General features: G+C 32.0%; 1 protein-coding gene across 2 annotated transcripts in view; it reads right to left on the reverse strand.

Annotated features, from left to right (window-relative positions):
- The window catches only part of LOC145292087 (cyclic AMP-dependent transcription factor ATF-6 alpha-like), a 169,730-nt gene that overhangs the window by 16,663 nt on the left and 135,034 nt on the right, over positions 1-18,033 (reverse strand). Inside the window, exons 15-16 of one of the 2 annotated variants that reach the window (XR_013869546.1) lie at positions 16,244-16,452; positions 11,931-12,029 (exon numbers count right to left, since the gene is read on the reverse strand). Coding sequence is in view for 1 of the 2 variants with exons in the window: in XM_080138163.1 (XP_079994289.1) it covers positions 16,253-16,452 (200 nt within the window). In the remaining variant the exon portion in view is untranslated. Of the gene's footprint in view, positions 1-11,930; positions 12,030-16,206; positions 16,453-18,033 lie in introns of those variants that run through there. The other variant, XM_080138163.1, reaches the window with a different exon arrangement.

The raw sequence follows: 18,033 nt of genomic DNA on the forward strand, positions 1-18,033 counted from the left end.
ACAGTGTTCCACAGATGGGCAGTTCTAGGAAAGAAGCTATGTTCATGGAGTTTGCGTTTAGATTTAAGCTTAGAGAGTCGGGGAAATTGTTGATAGTGGTTGTAGCTAGTATTCATTCATAATAAATACATACAAGAAAAAAATTACTTTCTGGAAAGATCTTTGCTTCACATAATAGAAAAGGGAAATTAACATTGCCCTCCACCAAAGTAGTTATAAGTAACAGGAAGACTTTTAAATCACCTTGTACAAAAATTTTTAAACACCTATCAAATTAACAAGCATCCTGCCATTTTGTTCTCTTCCCTCTCCCAAGAAAAGAAATCGGGGGAATGTTTCAACTTCTACCAAGATCTCTTTATCAACACCCTTTATCGTTTTAGACAATTTTTCACATGATAAACGACACACAGACAAAATAACATCTTTCAATTGTAATTTTCGACATCTATAATTTTAGAAAAGCATAAAACAGTTTCTCTTCACAACAATACCTCTAGAATTATTTTTTTTACATTAAAAAATACAAGATCTCTGCATTTTTAACAACACATAGACAAGTTAGTCAAGACAATCAGCCCCCCCCCCATCCCGAATCAATTATAACGGCAATATGTAAATCTTGTTTCTTTTTCATTCTTATTGCCTCTAATTTTTTTCTTAGGGCAAAATTATGAGGTTTCTCTTTCTCTGCCTTCTCTACACAAATTATCAGTTTATCTCCCTTTGCTTATCATCCTTTTTTTTCTCCCTTTAGTTCCCACCATACATATCATGTATCATACCCTGATCACAAAATCCCCACATTAAAACAGTAAGATTTCTAAATTATTATAGCTACAACAAACAGCAATTAAACTAACTTCATTCCTAAGCAATTACACAGTCCCTAACAATTAAACTTTACCAGAGTTTGCTACACATTCATCTACTTTCCAGATACTATCTCACCCACCCTTCTCTACTTTTATTTCCTAAACATAAGATTGTCAGTCATTCTGTCATGGGGTTGTAGAATTGACTGCATATTCTGTGCAAATTTTCATTGTGTGATATCTCTAACATTTGAGTTCTTAAATATATCTTTTCCTTAGCAACCCATGTTTCCTAGTAAGCCAAATTTAATCAGATCTCCATTTTTTTTTTTTTAACAAGGGAGTCATCACTTATCAAGGCTCAATGGCCACTTGAGGATAAGGGTTATTGAATGTAAAATTTAATAATCGTTAATGGTGTAGATTGGGTAGAATTTGGATTATTTAGGGGACGGCTCAATAAGAACTTATTTACATTAGACTTGAAGGCTACCATATTGTAATCAGCCAGGAAGCAGGCTAATGGAACAATGTTCCACATGCAGACTGTTCTAGGAGTGCTTTTGTAAAATTTTGGCAACAGAGGACCATAGATGAGCACTTGCCATGAAAGTAACGATAGACCAGAGACAGGCTCAGAACGTTTCTTCTGTGAGAAAAATGTTGCAGGAAGAGAAAAGGGCATCATCTACTAGGTTTCTAAGACAGTTTTGAACTCTATCAAGGCAAGATAGGGCATACCGAGCAACTTCTGCCCCAGATGTGGCAATAGTACTCCACCTTAGGACACATTTAGCTTTTATACAGAGAGAATTGCATCGGCAGTGAGATACTTACTAGAGCAGTAGAATGATCTAAGCATTTTTCCAGAGGATCTTGGCAACAGATTTGATGTATGTGTTCCATTTCAGATCAGGAGTGAAGATTAGTCTCAGAATCTTGACAAGACATGGTATTTCCCTAAGATGAGAGCCATTCATTTCAATTTGGGCCAGATGAGGATCAGTGTGTTTATGATGAAAAAGAGACAAGCTTGGTTTTAGATATATTAAAATTAACCAACCACCTTTTTCACCATTGCACCACATGCTCAAGATCAGAAGAGAGAGAATCCAAAAAGTCTTGATCATTGCTGGCCTTTGAAGTGTTACCATAAATTTTGGTATCATCTACATAAATGTCTATGAATAATTTAAGAATGTGATTTGAGAGTTCAATGATAAAGATCAAGAAGAGAGTTGGGTCCAGGACAGATCCCTTAGTGATGCTAGTGTTGATACCACGAGCTTCTGATTTTTGCCCATCGACGACTACTCTTATAAGCCTATCAGAGAGAAAGGATTTAATAATTGAGAGGACATTCCAGCTCGTGAAATAAACCGTTATGCCATATTCTATTAAAAGCCTTGTCAAGAGCTATTGCTCTAGAAACGAAGCCCTTGTCAAGAGATTCACTAATCCTGTATGATATTATAAGTAGCACTGTAGATCTAGCAGAACAGAACCCATATTCCATGTCACTGAATAGGTTATTTCTGCTGGGGTGGTTGACCACTTCTCTATCACAGATTCAACCAACTTACTACTGACACACAAGAGACTGATTGGTCTGTATTGAGAGGCAGATGACCGATTTTCAGAATTTTTAAATATGGGAAAGATATATGACGTTTTCCATGGTGTTGGGAAGCATCTCTCCTTAAGGCAACATTTTAAACAGCTTTGTAAGTATGGGAGCTTAGTTCTTCTTTATTTACTACACAGCCATATAAACTCTCAGATTTATTATCATCATTAACCTAATTGACTTCTGACTCTCGTGTTGTCTCATTCTTTTACTACTATTATCATTACTGCCATCATTTATGGCCATCCTTAGACTCTTGCTCTTTCCATTTATTTTGTGTGTCTCCCTTTTTCCTACAAACTTAATTTCTACTGCCAACTTCAAATATTTATAAAACACAGAATCAAATTGTTTTTTTAATCACATTCACTCTAAACAAGGCACATCAGATTTGGAACCATATTTAGCGGAGATGAACAAGATGTTGGCCTACGTGTGACATTCAAGGAAGCAGGTAGCAGGAAGGAAATTCCAAAGTCTAGCTGTCTGAGGAAAAATAACTATTAGAGTAGCAGGCTTTCCAGCATTTAAGGGCCTCTACAGTGAAGGGGTGTGATTTTGTTGCCAAGTGGGTTTGTTGGAGGTATGAACGTCAAGGGGGAACAAGTGAGGGCTGATTTTGTTTTGTTTTCTTTGTGCAGAGATAAAAGAAGAAAACACTCACCATTTTCTTTGTAATCGGTTATTTATTTTTTTTTTCTTCTGTGTACTTATTTTCTTTTTGTGTCTGTACTTTTTGGAGCCCACATATGCTATTCTTCTGTTTTATTTCTCACTTCATTAAAAACATATTCTGTTGTATTTTTCTTTCTCTTTCTTTGTGAGTTCATGTTTTTGTCCAGTCTTTTTCTTTCTTTTTCTTTCTTTGGCTCAACCCCCAAAATGTAATTCACCAAGAGTTTGCTTTAAACTAGAATGGACACAAACCTTTATATTTTGTTCTGTGTCCATTCTAGTATAAGGCAATTGTTAAGGGCATAAAGCAGATCACTGAAGTTAAGAAAATTTGAGCTTGGTCAGTACTAAAATGGGTGACCATTTGAGAATTTCAAGTGCTGTATGTGTTCTCTGTTTATCTCGCCATTTGTTTCCAGTTATCCTGGAACTTTCCTTGTCACTGGATTCAAATAGTGCCGATTCAGGAGAGGTGTGGTTAGGGATTGCGCAACCCTTACCTCATAATTACACGCACAGCTACCTCTACAGGGAGTATCCATTGTCTTTTGAGACTGAACAGAGGCTTCTACTTTGAAGCAATACAGCCGCAGTTATACATGTTCACATTTCACACAGGTGTTATTGAAACCCTGTTACTATGTTACTAACATCCACATCCGATTATAATTCCCATCTTTCAAATTCAGAAAATCAGCTAAGACTAACTTTTCTTTCAATCTCGTCTGTTCATCTAGAGCTTATCTCTGCAATCTCTCTGAACTCATCTATTGACAACTAATGTGCTCAAAATATATTCACTTGTGACCAGAAATCCTAGATGTCAGATTATCTTTCAGCCTACCACCGGAATAGCCACATCCACTTTTTTCTCAACTACTCTCATCATGGTTACATTTGCTTGTTCCCAAACTCATTCTCTACATTATAATCTGACCACCCAGAAAGCTACCACCTAATTGTCATCGTCTGGGGAGTTCAACGGATCTGATGATCACTTTATCATTCACTTATCTAATTCCTTGCTAACATTTTCCTGTAGTGTCAGTTGTGACTTGGAAGGAGAGCTTAGTCTATAGTATCACATGATTAGCTTTACATCATGAGAGATTTGAAGATTTTAAATAAATTCTGTTACCACAAGAATTTTAGCTAAGCCACACGCTGTGTAAGGTCCATAGAAATAGGGGGTACCAAGACTACTTGTTTCCTTTTATCAATACAGTAGCAACTTCCATTTAAGGAATTGGAGATCCATTGAGTTAAGCAATAAAAATGTATAATTCAATCGGAACTCCCACGTGACTGAGGGTGCCTACAGAGAAAGATAATAAACTTATCCACTCTCTGAAAGGAAAAGCAGGTAAGCAGGTTTCTTGAGATGCGGGCATTGAAAGCGAAAAAAAAAATGTCATAATATAGAAATTTATAAGTTGTTTCAATATAAAGCATTGGTAAGACAGGGAAGAAGAAAAGGAGTTTGATAACTGTAAAAATCGACAGTGTAAGCAGTTTAAAATTAGTGTATAGGTGATATGTAATTTTAAATATTATGACACCAAGAACATTTTGGAATTAAAACCAATGTATTATTACTAGGGCTTTGACAATAGAATATTCTTATTGTTTTTAACTCTGGAGTATATATCCGACACTGTTAATCGAGAACCACATCACTCTATATAAAAGCATATGAGATATCAATGGATACAAACTTGAGAGCCAAAAACAATGAAAAGAATATGCTGTTGTCATAGCCCTAATTATTACATATTAATAGGAAAAAAAAACATTTTAATACTTTTGCATCTTTAACGATAAAAAAACAAACATTTTAATACTTTTGCATCTTTAACGATAAAAAAAAAACAACATTTTAATACTTTTGCATCTTAAAAAAACAAAGATGTAGATACCCAAGAATGAAACAAAAAGAAAGGAAAGAAATAAAAGATGTAGATACCCAAGAATGAAACAAAAAGGAAAGAAAAGACATGTTAAAAAAAAAAAAAAATGGAAGGGCGAGAAATAACTCCTTGAAATCTAAATAGGTAAAATAAAATAAAAAGATTATAAAAAACTGTTAAAAAAAAGAATAAAAAAACTAAGTTTCAACCTTGTTATAAATATTTTATTTGTAAAGATGAATCAAGTTAATATGTATTTTTCCATGAACTGAAAATGTATTCAACAAAAAAAAAAAAAAGAAATAATGGATGATAGTATTTTGATGCAAAGTAAAAAGCTGACATGTGTAGTGCAATGCCCTCCTCCCTTAAAGGTAATTGAATTAGAAAAATGATTGCAAAGTGAAATAGCAAACAAACATTTATTTCATCCATTATGGGTTTTTTTAATAATGAATTCAGTCAATTTTGCAAAAGATTGTAGACATCGATTATAAATCACTCCTTACTGACACTTAATTTTTTTTTTTTAAACAGCATACCAACTTTAATTGGGTTATTTAATGCTAAATTCATCCATTTTCATAATTAGTTTGTAGTTAATGGCTTTATATATGGTCAGCTTCAAGAAAACCTTTGCATATGATTCATCAAATAAGTGGCCCTCTTCCACAGAAATTACAGTTCCAAGCTCGCAAAGGCAGGACTCGCAAATATCCGTGGCAAACCTTTTGTAGGTTTGTGAACGCCGAACAAGTCAAACGATAGAGTTCAATTATAATGTTGTATCAGCTTTCTTTTCCCAGATTAAATTTGCAAAATATCTTGCATTTATTCACAATCACCCCACCATGAAAAATGCAGTGGATATATTTTAAAGTTCAATTTTCAAATTTTTTGTGATTTAATTAAATCAAATTTTTTAGTAATTCATTTCAACGATTTTTAATTAACATTTTCTCATTAACTTTTTAAATTAATTATCATGAACATTCTCATTTGATTATATGATCAGTTTAAAATATTTAAAATTAGAGAAAATCTGAAAAAGAGATATACAAAGAATTAGTGGCCGTTTTTGTGCTGCTGTAGTCTAATACAGACATAACCAACATGGCTGTAAATTCATCATCGATAGTAAAATTTAAAACTCAAAAGTATTCACTTGTTATCAAAATGTACTGAGATTTCAGAAGTGTATGAGTTTTGGAGTAGTAGTTAGGTCCCAAATGGGTTTATTTAAAAACTAATAAGGTGTCATTTTCATGGTGAGGTGTATTCGGATCTAAAAGAGTAGATTTTCCGAGATATGCATTCAATCTTTTTTATTTTTATTTTTCTTTAACAAAAACAAATGACAAAAAAAAAATGAATTGAGTGCATAAGAAAATGTTTGATGATAATGTACTGAGTTTCAAAAGATAAAATATTTTTGGATTCAAATGCGTAAAAGAAACAAACAAAAAATTAAAATTAATCAACAAAATAAATATCTGCTGATGGCAAAAACCATGAAGAACAAGTACCGATTGTAAACATAAAAGTTTGTAAAACTATAAAAAAAAAAAATATGCATCAAAGAAAAACGACCTCTTATATCCGTTAGGGTTATGTTATATTATCCCCTTTTCTCTTAATAACGAGATGTAGTGCAAATACATGTGACTGTGACATATGATAGGAGGAGGGAGATACTCTTGCTGCATGGAAATTACAGGGATCAGACATGTGAAAAAGGATCTCCATTCGAACCATTCTAATGATCATTGTGTGGAGTCGGTATACAGATGTCAGAGATCAGGTCACTTCAATCCATGGCCACACTTTCTAAGCTCATAAAAAAACAATCTGAAACTGCCAATCCTTTCCTGTCGTTATTTTGTTCCCTAAAAAACAAATTAGTAAGTGTCTAGCAAATGGTAAAAATGAGAGCAAAATGCAGCAACACAAGAACACATCAATTATACGAATTGTAGAATTAATATAGAGTAGTGGTTCCCAACTAATGTGCCATAGAATGATTATTGGTGTGGCATGAAGAGATAATAACTAGAAGACATTTCATTTTCTTTAAAGACATTTCATTTTCTTTAAAGACATTTCATTTCTTAATCATGATGATACCTCTCAATTCAACATTGCTGAATTTCTGGAATTTAAATGTTTCACGCATACTAATTGGAGAGTTTTTTTAATGGTTTATGCTAGTGATGAGACGATTGATTGGAATATCAGTTTTTCAAAATATCTGGAATCGGCTAAATAATTCAGACCAAATTTTGACACCAAAACGTTTCTTAAATATATAGTGATGTGGTTCTCGATCAACCAAATAAATATATAGGTTGTACAACCAAAGTAAATTTGAAGTTAATCTAACTTTACGAAAGCAACTTTAAGTAAAAAAATTTAAATCTCATTGCAATTCTCAGCTTTGTACTTGTGTTACAGAGTATGGTGGCTGTATGCAAATGCCAAGTTGTGTGCAAAATGACGTCATGGTAGGGAAAAAGAAAAAAAAAATGATAAAAAAGAATGTGTGCACAGACAGAGATGCACATTTGAGAGCATGTTCAAAACAATGTTCAAGAGGACAGAGAGGAGTTTATTCAGGAAAGTACCCAGAAATAAATGTCATTGTTACGAATAAAAAAAAAGAAAAAAAGTCAAGTTATTACTTGGCCTATGTTCCTTGCGACATACTCTGCTACAATGTGTTGGCTCCCAGGTGCCTACATGTTAATACTTATATATGTGTGTGTGTAAAGGTGTACAATGTTACAACTATGTGAACTGGGATTTTCTTACTTAAACAATATTAAAAATAAAAAAAACATGAAAGACTTATATTTTTTTGTGATCAATGTGACATGAAAATTAAAAAAAAAAACTCAGTGAGCCACAATGTACGAAAAAAGATCAGGAACGACTGGATTGTTCAAAATTGTAGACAAGGTTTTTAACAGGGAGAATTCACTGCTGAAAGATTTCTAACAAAAAAATAATTATGCTTAGGAAGAGGGTATCATGTCAAGCTGCTCGGATTGTCTTAATACTTGAAAGAATATGAACATTAGGCATGACTTGGATGCCAGGGATTCAGAAGCTGGCCACCACAAGAAAAAAAAAAAAAAAATCAGCAGATATTACAATAAGATCATAAGAAAAGATCATGAATTTAGCATCATGTTCCTAAAATAGAGAAAAAATATGGATAATAAGAGCCTGGGTATCTAAGGATTTACACAAAGATTTAGGATCAAAGGTCATATTTTTTTTTCATAGTTAATTTTTGTGGAAGGTAAAAATATTAGAAACTCTTGGTACAAAATATTTTAATTCCTGTAATATGCAGATACACTTAAACAATTTTTTAAAATATTTTTAAATAAACAAAAGAAAAATATATTCCTTACAAGTGAAAATAACTATTTGGGAATATATTTATTTAAAAAATATTTTTGTTGTAATATACAGTTTAACTTCTAACCTGCATCCAAAAACAACTATGAATCATGTTTCGACAAGCTTTTTTTTTTTTTTTTTTTAAATCATAAAAAAAAATTATGCATTAGTTATATTATGGGTTAATAACATTTCCTGTTTTTTTAAATATATAATTAAAAATATTAAATGCAAAATTTTCTTCAATGTTATTATAGTGACATGGTGAAAAATATTGTTTTCTTTTGTTTAAAGAAAAACAAAAACAAACATAATACTTGATTTTTTAATAAAAAAATTTGGTGCTTGTGTAGAATAGTGATGTTTTAAACCAACACATTTCAGGTGAAAACATTACGCATTTACATGTCATGTTGAATTAATATAAATTACGAAAAATGAACCAATAAAAGATGTGCTAAACATATTTTTAACAACAAAAAATAAACCACAATTGTTTCAAAATAGCCGATTGTAATTATTTAATCAAAATTACTGATTGTACTTACCTTCCCTGGATTTTGCGAACTCTTTAACATAAAAAAAATATATATAATTGATAAACTCAATTTTATTTTTACTTGTCACTTTTTTACTGGATCATTTCTCAGATCTTTTGGAATTTCTACTAATTTTGACATGACATGTTTTCACCTGACATGTATTGATTTAAAATGTTTTCACCTGAAATGCGTTGATTTAAAATGAACCTGAAATATGTGGATTTAAACAATCACTGCCCAACACCAAAAATTTGGATAGCCAGAAATTATTTCTTGAATTGACAGTTTTTGCATGGGCACAGAAAACCCATTGTAACAGCTGTGTTTTATCTATATTAAGGAGGGAGGGGCAACAATCTGAAATGGTGTTTTTAGCATTCAAGTGATTTTGAAGCTTTTAAACTGGCAGATAATAATTCATGACTAGAATTAAAGTTTAGAAGGAAAAAAAAAACGTTAAGTATTATGGTTGATTTGTGTTCCTAAAAAAAAAAAAAAAAAAAAAGAAAAAACAATATTTAACCTTGGTGTTATTACAGCAATGAATCCAACATTTACTAGAGTAAAGAGTGAAAATGTTAAAATTATGGCAAAAATGGTTCGTGATCCAGAGACGAATGAAAGAAGATATGGAATTGTTAAAAAAATTATTTAGTTGTATCAGAATTTCTTTTTTTTTTTTCTCAGATATAAAATTGTTTCCAATGAAGATGTCTTCTGTATTTGAATGGAGAAAGAGAGCAATTTGAGTAAATAGACAAAACAAAATTGCTATTTTCATCTCCAGAGGAGTATATTGAGTTGACAGAAGGAATCAAAATGTTCAATGATAAGAAAAATTAATGATGATGTTTTTTTTTTTTGTTTTTTTTTTTAAATCAAATGTTTTAAAAAAGAAAATTTTTTTTTTATATACTTTTGTTATTATCAAACAATTGGTCTTTCAAAGAATCATTGTCTTCATTTCTTTGATAGTTTAAACCCCCAAACATGAAGAAATTACTGCTTTGGTGCTGGTAAAATTTAGTTAAAAGAGAGATGGAAGTAGTAGAATGACTCCGTAATTTTACAGTGGAATGTGGAATAGCCATCACAAAATGTCTAAACACAACCGATTTGAAATTTAACTGAATTGAGGATACTGTAAGATAGCATCTTACCCAACATAGACATCAAATACCCTGTCGCCATAGATAACACAGAAGTTAAAGGACAGCTAATACAAATTTGTCAGTAGAATTAATAGGAGAAAACCACCAAAACTATTGGATACATTTGTTTATAGTTTAAGTATAGCTTATATATAATTACCATATATTTATTGTCATTAAATTAATACATTGTTTTATCTATGAGGCTAGAATTCTCAATATCAAGATGCACACAATACATATTAGAAACTACATAGGATTTTTTAAAAAGATTTGATAACCAGAAAATACATTTAATAACAAAAAACAGATATAGTACATCACTACCTAATTATTTTGTAGAATTTAAGAATAAGTATTCTATATATATATATATATATATATATATATATATATATATATATATAATTATCTATCTATCTATATCTCTCACTATATATATTCTTCTATTAATTTTTAACATCATTTTTCCCTTCTTAAGGGGTCAGATGTTACCAAACATTACATAAGCTCACTCTCCACTTTCCACAGTTCAGTGGGTCAGAAGTCTCCAAATTTAATCTCTACCATCTTGTCAAATCATTGGTTCCAAGTTTTCTGGCCAACCTTCCTGCAATTCATGCTTCTGCAACAGTTTATCCAGAATGATGAATGTTCCACATAACCATACTAGCATAATTAATTTATTTAACAAAAAAAAAAAAATAAATATTTACTGAATATATTGCCATTATGAGTGATGGTTCCAGCTATTTTTTAAAATCTTAATTTATTTAATAAAATAATAGAACGTCACAAGAAGGGAAGTAAAGAAGAATAACATCAAATTTTTTTCTTTCTTTCCATAGAAATGTCAAAAAACAAAAATAATGAATAAAGGAAAAAGGGACAAAAATAAAACACTACCACAATATCTTTTCAGTTGTCTCTTTTCTATGCAGCTGCTGACAACAAGGTGAAATATCAATTAAAAACCTGATCGAAAGACCATAAATAATTATTGAGGTTAAAAATAAAAAAGAAAAAAAGGGTAAGAGGCATTCTTATCACATTCGCTGCCAACTATAGTTCGATTAAATTTATCATTGCCAAGCTATTTTTCTGCAATTTTCAAAAAATTAATTTAACAAATAGTGCATATGAATATAATATGGAATATATATAATAAATTTGTATTTATTAAAAGTAATTGTCACATGCTACTTTTCCTAAGGGAATTGTCAGTTTTTATCAGTTTGTATATTTTTTGTAATAAAAATAACTTAAATCAGCTTTTATTTATAGTGAATCATTCAACTTATAATTTATATACGTATTTGCTAGAAAAATCATAATACATGGCAGGGGCCAAATACGAGATAACTCGTAAACATGCTATTCAATATGTGTTATTTTGAGATGCCAGTCTAAGTTAAAGATAGTTATTGTACATGCCGATCATGCATTGACTAATAGAAAAAAAATTTAATTACTATGAGTTTATTCATAGCGTGCAAGGCTAAGGAAATGACAAGTACGGGAATACTCGTACTTGGCAGCAAATGTGTTAACATCCACCTATAAGGTCCAAATTGTGGGTGTATTATTTTGCTTGCACAGAGATGGTTATTGTAAGTTGATAGCAACCGTTTTGATAATTTTTAGACTTTGAATGAACTCTGTGCAAAATAGAGAATGCCTCATCAGAATACCTTCCAATGCAAACATGGCACTGTAATAAATGATTACTGATGGGTGACTGAACGCCTAGATGTCAAACACTGCCTGTGCCTATGTATAGAAGAGAGGATATGTTGGGAAATTCTCACCTCCAAGCACTGGATAGTACACCCCATATAGTCAGCCTTGCCATTAAAATGATTAATAACCATCTTATATTGAGTGGAAAGGAATACCATACCATCCTCCTGAAAAGAAGAGAAAGTGCATCTAGTCCTAAGCACAGTTTGAACATTAGTTTCAAAGAAACATGAGATGGCTGAAGAAACAACTCCTGGATTTTAATACCAAGCTATGGGAGCTTTACATAAACAGGACATTTTTGAGGGTCATAAAATTTTTCAGCTTTAAGGGCAGCGACTTTTTCCTTTATATATTTTCAATCATGTGTAAAAGATAACCATTGGAGCGAAAGGATTTCCACTATACTTTGAAGCTCTGCATCTATTTCATAGTATGCTGAATTAAAAAAGCCTGATGTATGAAAGTTTTAATCTATTCATAGCTTTAATTCAATTTTCTGATTTTAGGGGCGAATGAATCCTAATTAATATATTGACCTGTGAAAGTAGGTTCTACTAATATTTATAGATTAATCCTATTCAGATAAAAATGCTTGATATTAAGACAGAACATCAGTATATGAACGGAGTTAAAATTTTTGCAAATTATGATTTACAATATTTCTTGTTCATCAAATAAGGAATATAAGATAAATTAACTTTAATTTGTATCTCTTGTGTTTAAATAGTAAACGCTGTAAATCATAATTTGCAAAATTTTAATATATATATATATATATATATAATACAAGGCTACCTTTTGAACAATGAAATTAAGATGTCAGCATATGTATTGCAAATTGTCACTTGCATATTGGCAAAGTGTATAAATGTGAATTTTTTTTTTTCTTGTACCAGTGAAGATTCATTGTCGTCTGTAAGATGCAATGTCTGATTGAAAATATAAAATTGGGAATAAAACTTCAAGTGATATATTTCTTTTTTACCCTTGTTGGAACAAAAATCAATTTATATACATGTCTTATACAAACACTGCCAATGTTTTACATAATCCCACAAGTTGCAATGTAAAGCAACTATATAACAGCCTGAAATTTTATGCCCCCAGACGCTACAGCAATTGCATAATATTTCCTAAATAAATTAAAATATGAAAAAAAAATAAAATATACATATTGAGCTTTCTAACCTTATGAATAAGGCAAATTACATTGATACTGCCTAGGTTTCAAACTGTTTCTTTGAAATCAAATTTGGCTTCAAAAAGGCCATCAGTTTTAAATCTTGGTTGTATCAATATAAGCTATATATATATATTATCATTATTACAACTGCTCTACTTATCATAATATTGAGTAATCATGGATTCAATACATTCCGTTTACCAAATTGACCACACAAAAAAACATGTTAAACAACCATTCCAGAAGAAAAATAAAAGAAATATTCTATTCAACAATTCTTCTCCAAATTTAAGTATAGAGAGTTCTGCTCTTGGTGTATGGTTAACCTATTAATATTATAAAGTACAAAATTTATAAAAGGAGGAAGGGGGTAAATCAGTATTGAACAATTTTAAAAGAAAATCTGTTCTTTGGTAGAAAAAAAAAAGTGTGAAAATTAGGTTTTTCCCATCGGTGAGGAGCACAAATTAATCATGGTTTTGCCACTAAACTTTTATGCAAGCAAGAAGTTATTTTCTCTCAGTTTAAAGACTTCAAAACCACTAAAAATAAAGGAGTTGAGATGGGATTTATCAGCCACAAAAAGAATTTGCATGGCAACAAGTCTCATATTAAACAACTGAAGCTGATTTTCTTGAGTAGCATGGACACAGAGTTGAAGAAATACTAAAGTTATTTAGTTATTTCCGACTGCAAGAACTGTGACACCAGGGTTGGAAAGTGTGGTTGAGAAGTCAGCGCCCCCAATAAGGAGCATTCTGACCTGCAGAAAGTGTCTGAGTAGCCCGTTGGCATTCCCTAGTAAGAGCTCCTCAAGCGATTAGCAATAAACTAACCCTTTTTCAAAGAGAGAAGGCAAACCTGGAAGGGTGAACTACCTAGAACAAACATTAAACCACAATCAACAGGGTCCAGGTCATTATAAGAATGGTCTGATAGAGGGAGAGAGAGAGATGCAATTTAAATGAAACACTTGGATATTTTTTTTCACTGATAGGGGATGGAGGGGTGGGGGCTACTAGAGGATAGGCATTAAAAAGATCAAGTTGGATGATGCTCACCACTACAAGAATATTGGAAATAATGGGTGCAATCGGCAGAAGATTATTTAAGAATTGATTATCCAAGAGAATGGCTCAACAATATTTGTTTACAGTAGACTTGTAAACAATTAGGCTGTATTCGTTTGGGAAGCAGACTTGTACTATCCTGTTCCATGGATGGGATGTTCTAGGAAAGAAACTTTGTTCATGTAAGTTCCATTTGATTATTAATACAGAGAGGGAGCGAGAGAGAGAAAGCAAAATCATTTGTTGTGGTTGTAGCTAGAAAAGTTACTGGTGTGAATATTTTACAGCGGTGCGGATTAGGGATTGGAGCTCATCTATCATGAACATGATGATACAGCAGAGAGAGGTTAGCAACACAGCATCTCTTCTGTGTGAAAAAACTGTACGGACTAGAAAAGATCATCCTCTACTCGAATGCAAAGTTTATTTTGTATGCTATCAAGACAAAAAAAAAAATTAAAAAAATGGGCTTACTGAGCAGCACCTCTTCAGCAGTATGCCATCTTAGGATGTATCTGGCTCTTATGCAGGTAGAGGATTATGTCAGGAGTGAGGTACTTTCTGGGCTGATAGAATGATCCAACTATTTTTTCAGCTTCAGTAACCTTACCTACAGATTTGAAGCACATCTTCTATTTCAGGTCTAGGGTGAAAGTCAGTCCTAAAAGTTTTTCAAAGAAGGGGGCTTGCTCAAAGAGAGAGCCATTCATTTTAATTGAGAAGTGAGGATTCGAGCATTGGTGATGAAAAGAGAGAAGCTTGCTTTTAGCAGTAAAAAGAAAAAAACACTTATCCCTCATTGAACTTTGAGCATGATAAAAGAAAGAATGAGATCATGATTGGAAGCAAATAGCAACTGTTTCTTAACAGAGTTTTCAAAGACAGTAAAACAACTATTTTTTTCACCTTAAAATGTTTAAAAAGATACTGATGAGTAAATACAAGTCAGCCATTTTTATCTATTATTATTATTATTATTATTAATGTAAAAAATGATTGACATCTGTTTACATCATAATCCTTTGCCAATCAGAATCTCACTTATGGTTTGAATTAAAACTTAAAAGGCAAAGGTCAAGTATAATTGTTCATTTGTGCTTCTAAATCAAAGGAAAACATTAATTTTCACATGCGTCCCCGTCACATCAAGCGGAAAATAAGTATAAATATATGCTTAGAAAAGAGGAATGTATTAATTAACGATAGTAGTGATAAGGCTTGCCCAACATTTTTAGATGTATTCATTTCAAAGATTGAAATTGTTTTTTTAACAATGTGGTTCAGAAAGAGGGTAAGGAAAAGAGGTAGAAAAAAGAGGGAGAGAGAAAAGAAAAAGGACAGTGATAGAGAAAAGAAGGGTGAGATACAGAGGAGAAGAGAGCAAAAGGTATGAAGAAATGGAGAGGAAGAGGGGTATCGTGAAATGGAGGAGTGAGAAACGGGTAATCATGAAAAGGGGATGTGAGAGAAATGGGTAATCGCCACAGAGTATGTGAGAAACAGGAATAATCGAGAAAAGAGGATGTGTGAGAGAGGGGTAATCGAGAAAAGATGTGAGAGAAAAGGGTAATGAAGAAAAAGGGATGCGAGATAAAAGGGTAATGAAGAAAAAGGGATGTGAGATAAAAGGGTAATGAAGAAAAAGGGATGTGAGAGAAAAGGGTAATGAAGAAAAAGGGATGTGAGAGAAAAGGGTAATCAAGAAAAAGGGATGTGAGAGAAAAGGGTAATCAAGAAAAAGGGATGTGAGAGAAAAGGGTAATCAAGAAAAAGGGATGTGAGAGACAGGGGTAATCGAGAAAAGAGGATGTGAGAGACAGGGGTAATCGAGAAAAGAGGATGTGAGAGACAGGGGTAATCGAGAAAAGAGGATGTGAGAGACAGGGGTAATCGAGAAAAGAGGATGTGAGAGACAGGGGTAATCAAGAAAAGGAAGTGAAAGGTAATCATGTAAGGGGGAATGGGAGACAGGCGTTTGGAGAAAGGAGGAGAGAAAAAAAAAAGGAGCCACATTAGTTAACCTTTTTTTACAGAACTATCGACTAGAACCACAATATTCTGGAAGAACATATAAAAATAATATAGAGATTATATTTTCACTTTATCTTTTATAATTTTAACCCACTCCACTTAATTATGCTTTTCCTCGGGTTCGTGAAGGGTGAGCAGATTGTTGAGGCTGTCGTTTCATCTGTGATGGAGGAGTCTGCGTTGTGTTTCTATCTAGAAGGCTTTCAGGTTTGTATGTGTCCTGAACATGAAATAACTGAGTCCCCAATACTTCGCAGTCAATCTGTATCAAGCCGATGCTACCAGCCGGATGCTGCATTGTATCTGAAAGTAAATGGTTGAATCAAAAAAAAAAAAACATTTTAGAACGTAAAAATACCAAAGAGAGACAGAATATCAAAAAAAAATTATGGTTGTGGCTGGAATTTTATGGTACTTAGAAGCTATAGTCAGTCTTAAAAATTCATATATTTTTGCTTTTATATTTGGAATAACTATATACCATTTATCAAAGCAAAGAGCCACTCAAGGATAAGGGTTAATGAGATTGAAAGATGAAGAATACTATGGAATTACTATTTTAAGAGAACTAAGTTGTAATCAGTCTGCAGTAATGTGTTCCGTGAGGGGGGGGGGAGTACTTGCAAAGAAAGATGGAAATTTGGCCTGCAGCTAGGCACAGACAAAAAAAGAAGGATTTTATGTTGTTGTTGTAGAATGTCTTACAAGGAGGGACCAAAGATTGGAGTTTAGGCAAGCACCATCCATGGAAATAATCATAGAGTAGAGAGCAATGTCACTTCTGTGAGAAAGGGGTTGTAAGGAAGAGAAAAGATGACTGACACTAGATTTCAAAGGCAATTTTGTCAAAGCAAGAAAGACGGCTTGAAGTGGAAGCTCCTCAGATGTGTGCCGCAGTATTTTGTTTTATATAGGTAGAGGATTGCATTTGGAGTTAGGTATTTTCTGGAGTAGCATTTAATTGAAGTAAATATAAAATCTATCTATTATCTTTGGACTTGCTGTATTATGTTATGTTTGCAAAAAAAAAAAAAAAAAAAAAATGGAGAACAATTCATTAAATGTCAAATTTAATTTAGCATTATTGGATTTTTCATTTAAAATCGTTTTGTTTTCACTTCAAGTTAATTTTTCGATTCAATATTTTTTATAAATGCATTTATGATAGATTTTAATTATTTAAGTATTTATTTCTAGCAAGTAAAAGAAGTGTTGAAATCAACAAATCTTATGCTTACTTCTATTAAATAAAGTAAAGTTATTCCATGTCTAGAAGCAAAACATTCTTTGAATTTTATGACAGTTAAGAACCAAAATCTAAATAAATTGGGCATTCAGTCATGGTCATTACTTGGACAAGTACAAGGTCTTAAACATAGAAGATTCTGCTTTCTTTTTAATGTGCTAGCAAGTCAACACTTATCAAGGTTCAGAATCCACTTGAGGATAAAGGTTAATGAGATTGTCAGGAGAGTGAAACAACATGAGATTATTTAAAAGGAGGACTCAACAAAAATTTGTTAACATTAGACTTGAAAACGACCATACTATAGGGTTATATGCTGTGAATAAAACAGTTGCACTTGCAAGTGATTTTTTCAAGTGGCGACTAGAAATAATAAAACGCTTATCTTTTGGCGATGGTGTTTTTTTTTAACCGAAAATCTTCCAAATCTCATTAAGTGAAAAATGTCTTTTCAATGTTTATTTTTTTCGTAAAACAAAGTCAAACTATACTAGTTTTTTTTTTTTTTTTAAATAAAATGATGTTTAAAAAACATCTGAAATTTTTTTAATATTTATACTTTCAAGTCTCATCATGAAATTCAATGCATATTTAGAATTACACTTATTTAAACAAAATAGACAAAAATCTTTATGATG

Source organism: Euprymna scolopes, chromosome 13 (genome assembly GCF_053919585.1).
Source record: "Euprymna scolopes isolate OS-2025 chromosome 13, ASM5391958v1, whole genome shotgun sequence".
Taxonomy (NCBI): Eukaryota; Metazoa; Mollusca; class Cephalopoda; order Sepiida; family Sepiolidae; genus Euprymna; species Euprymna scolopes.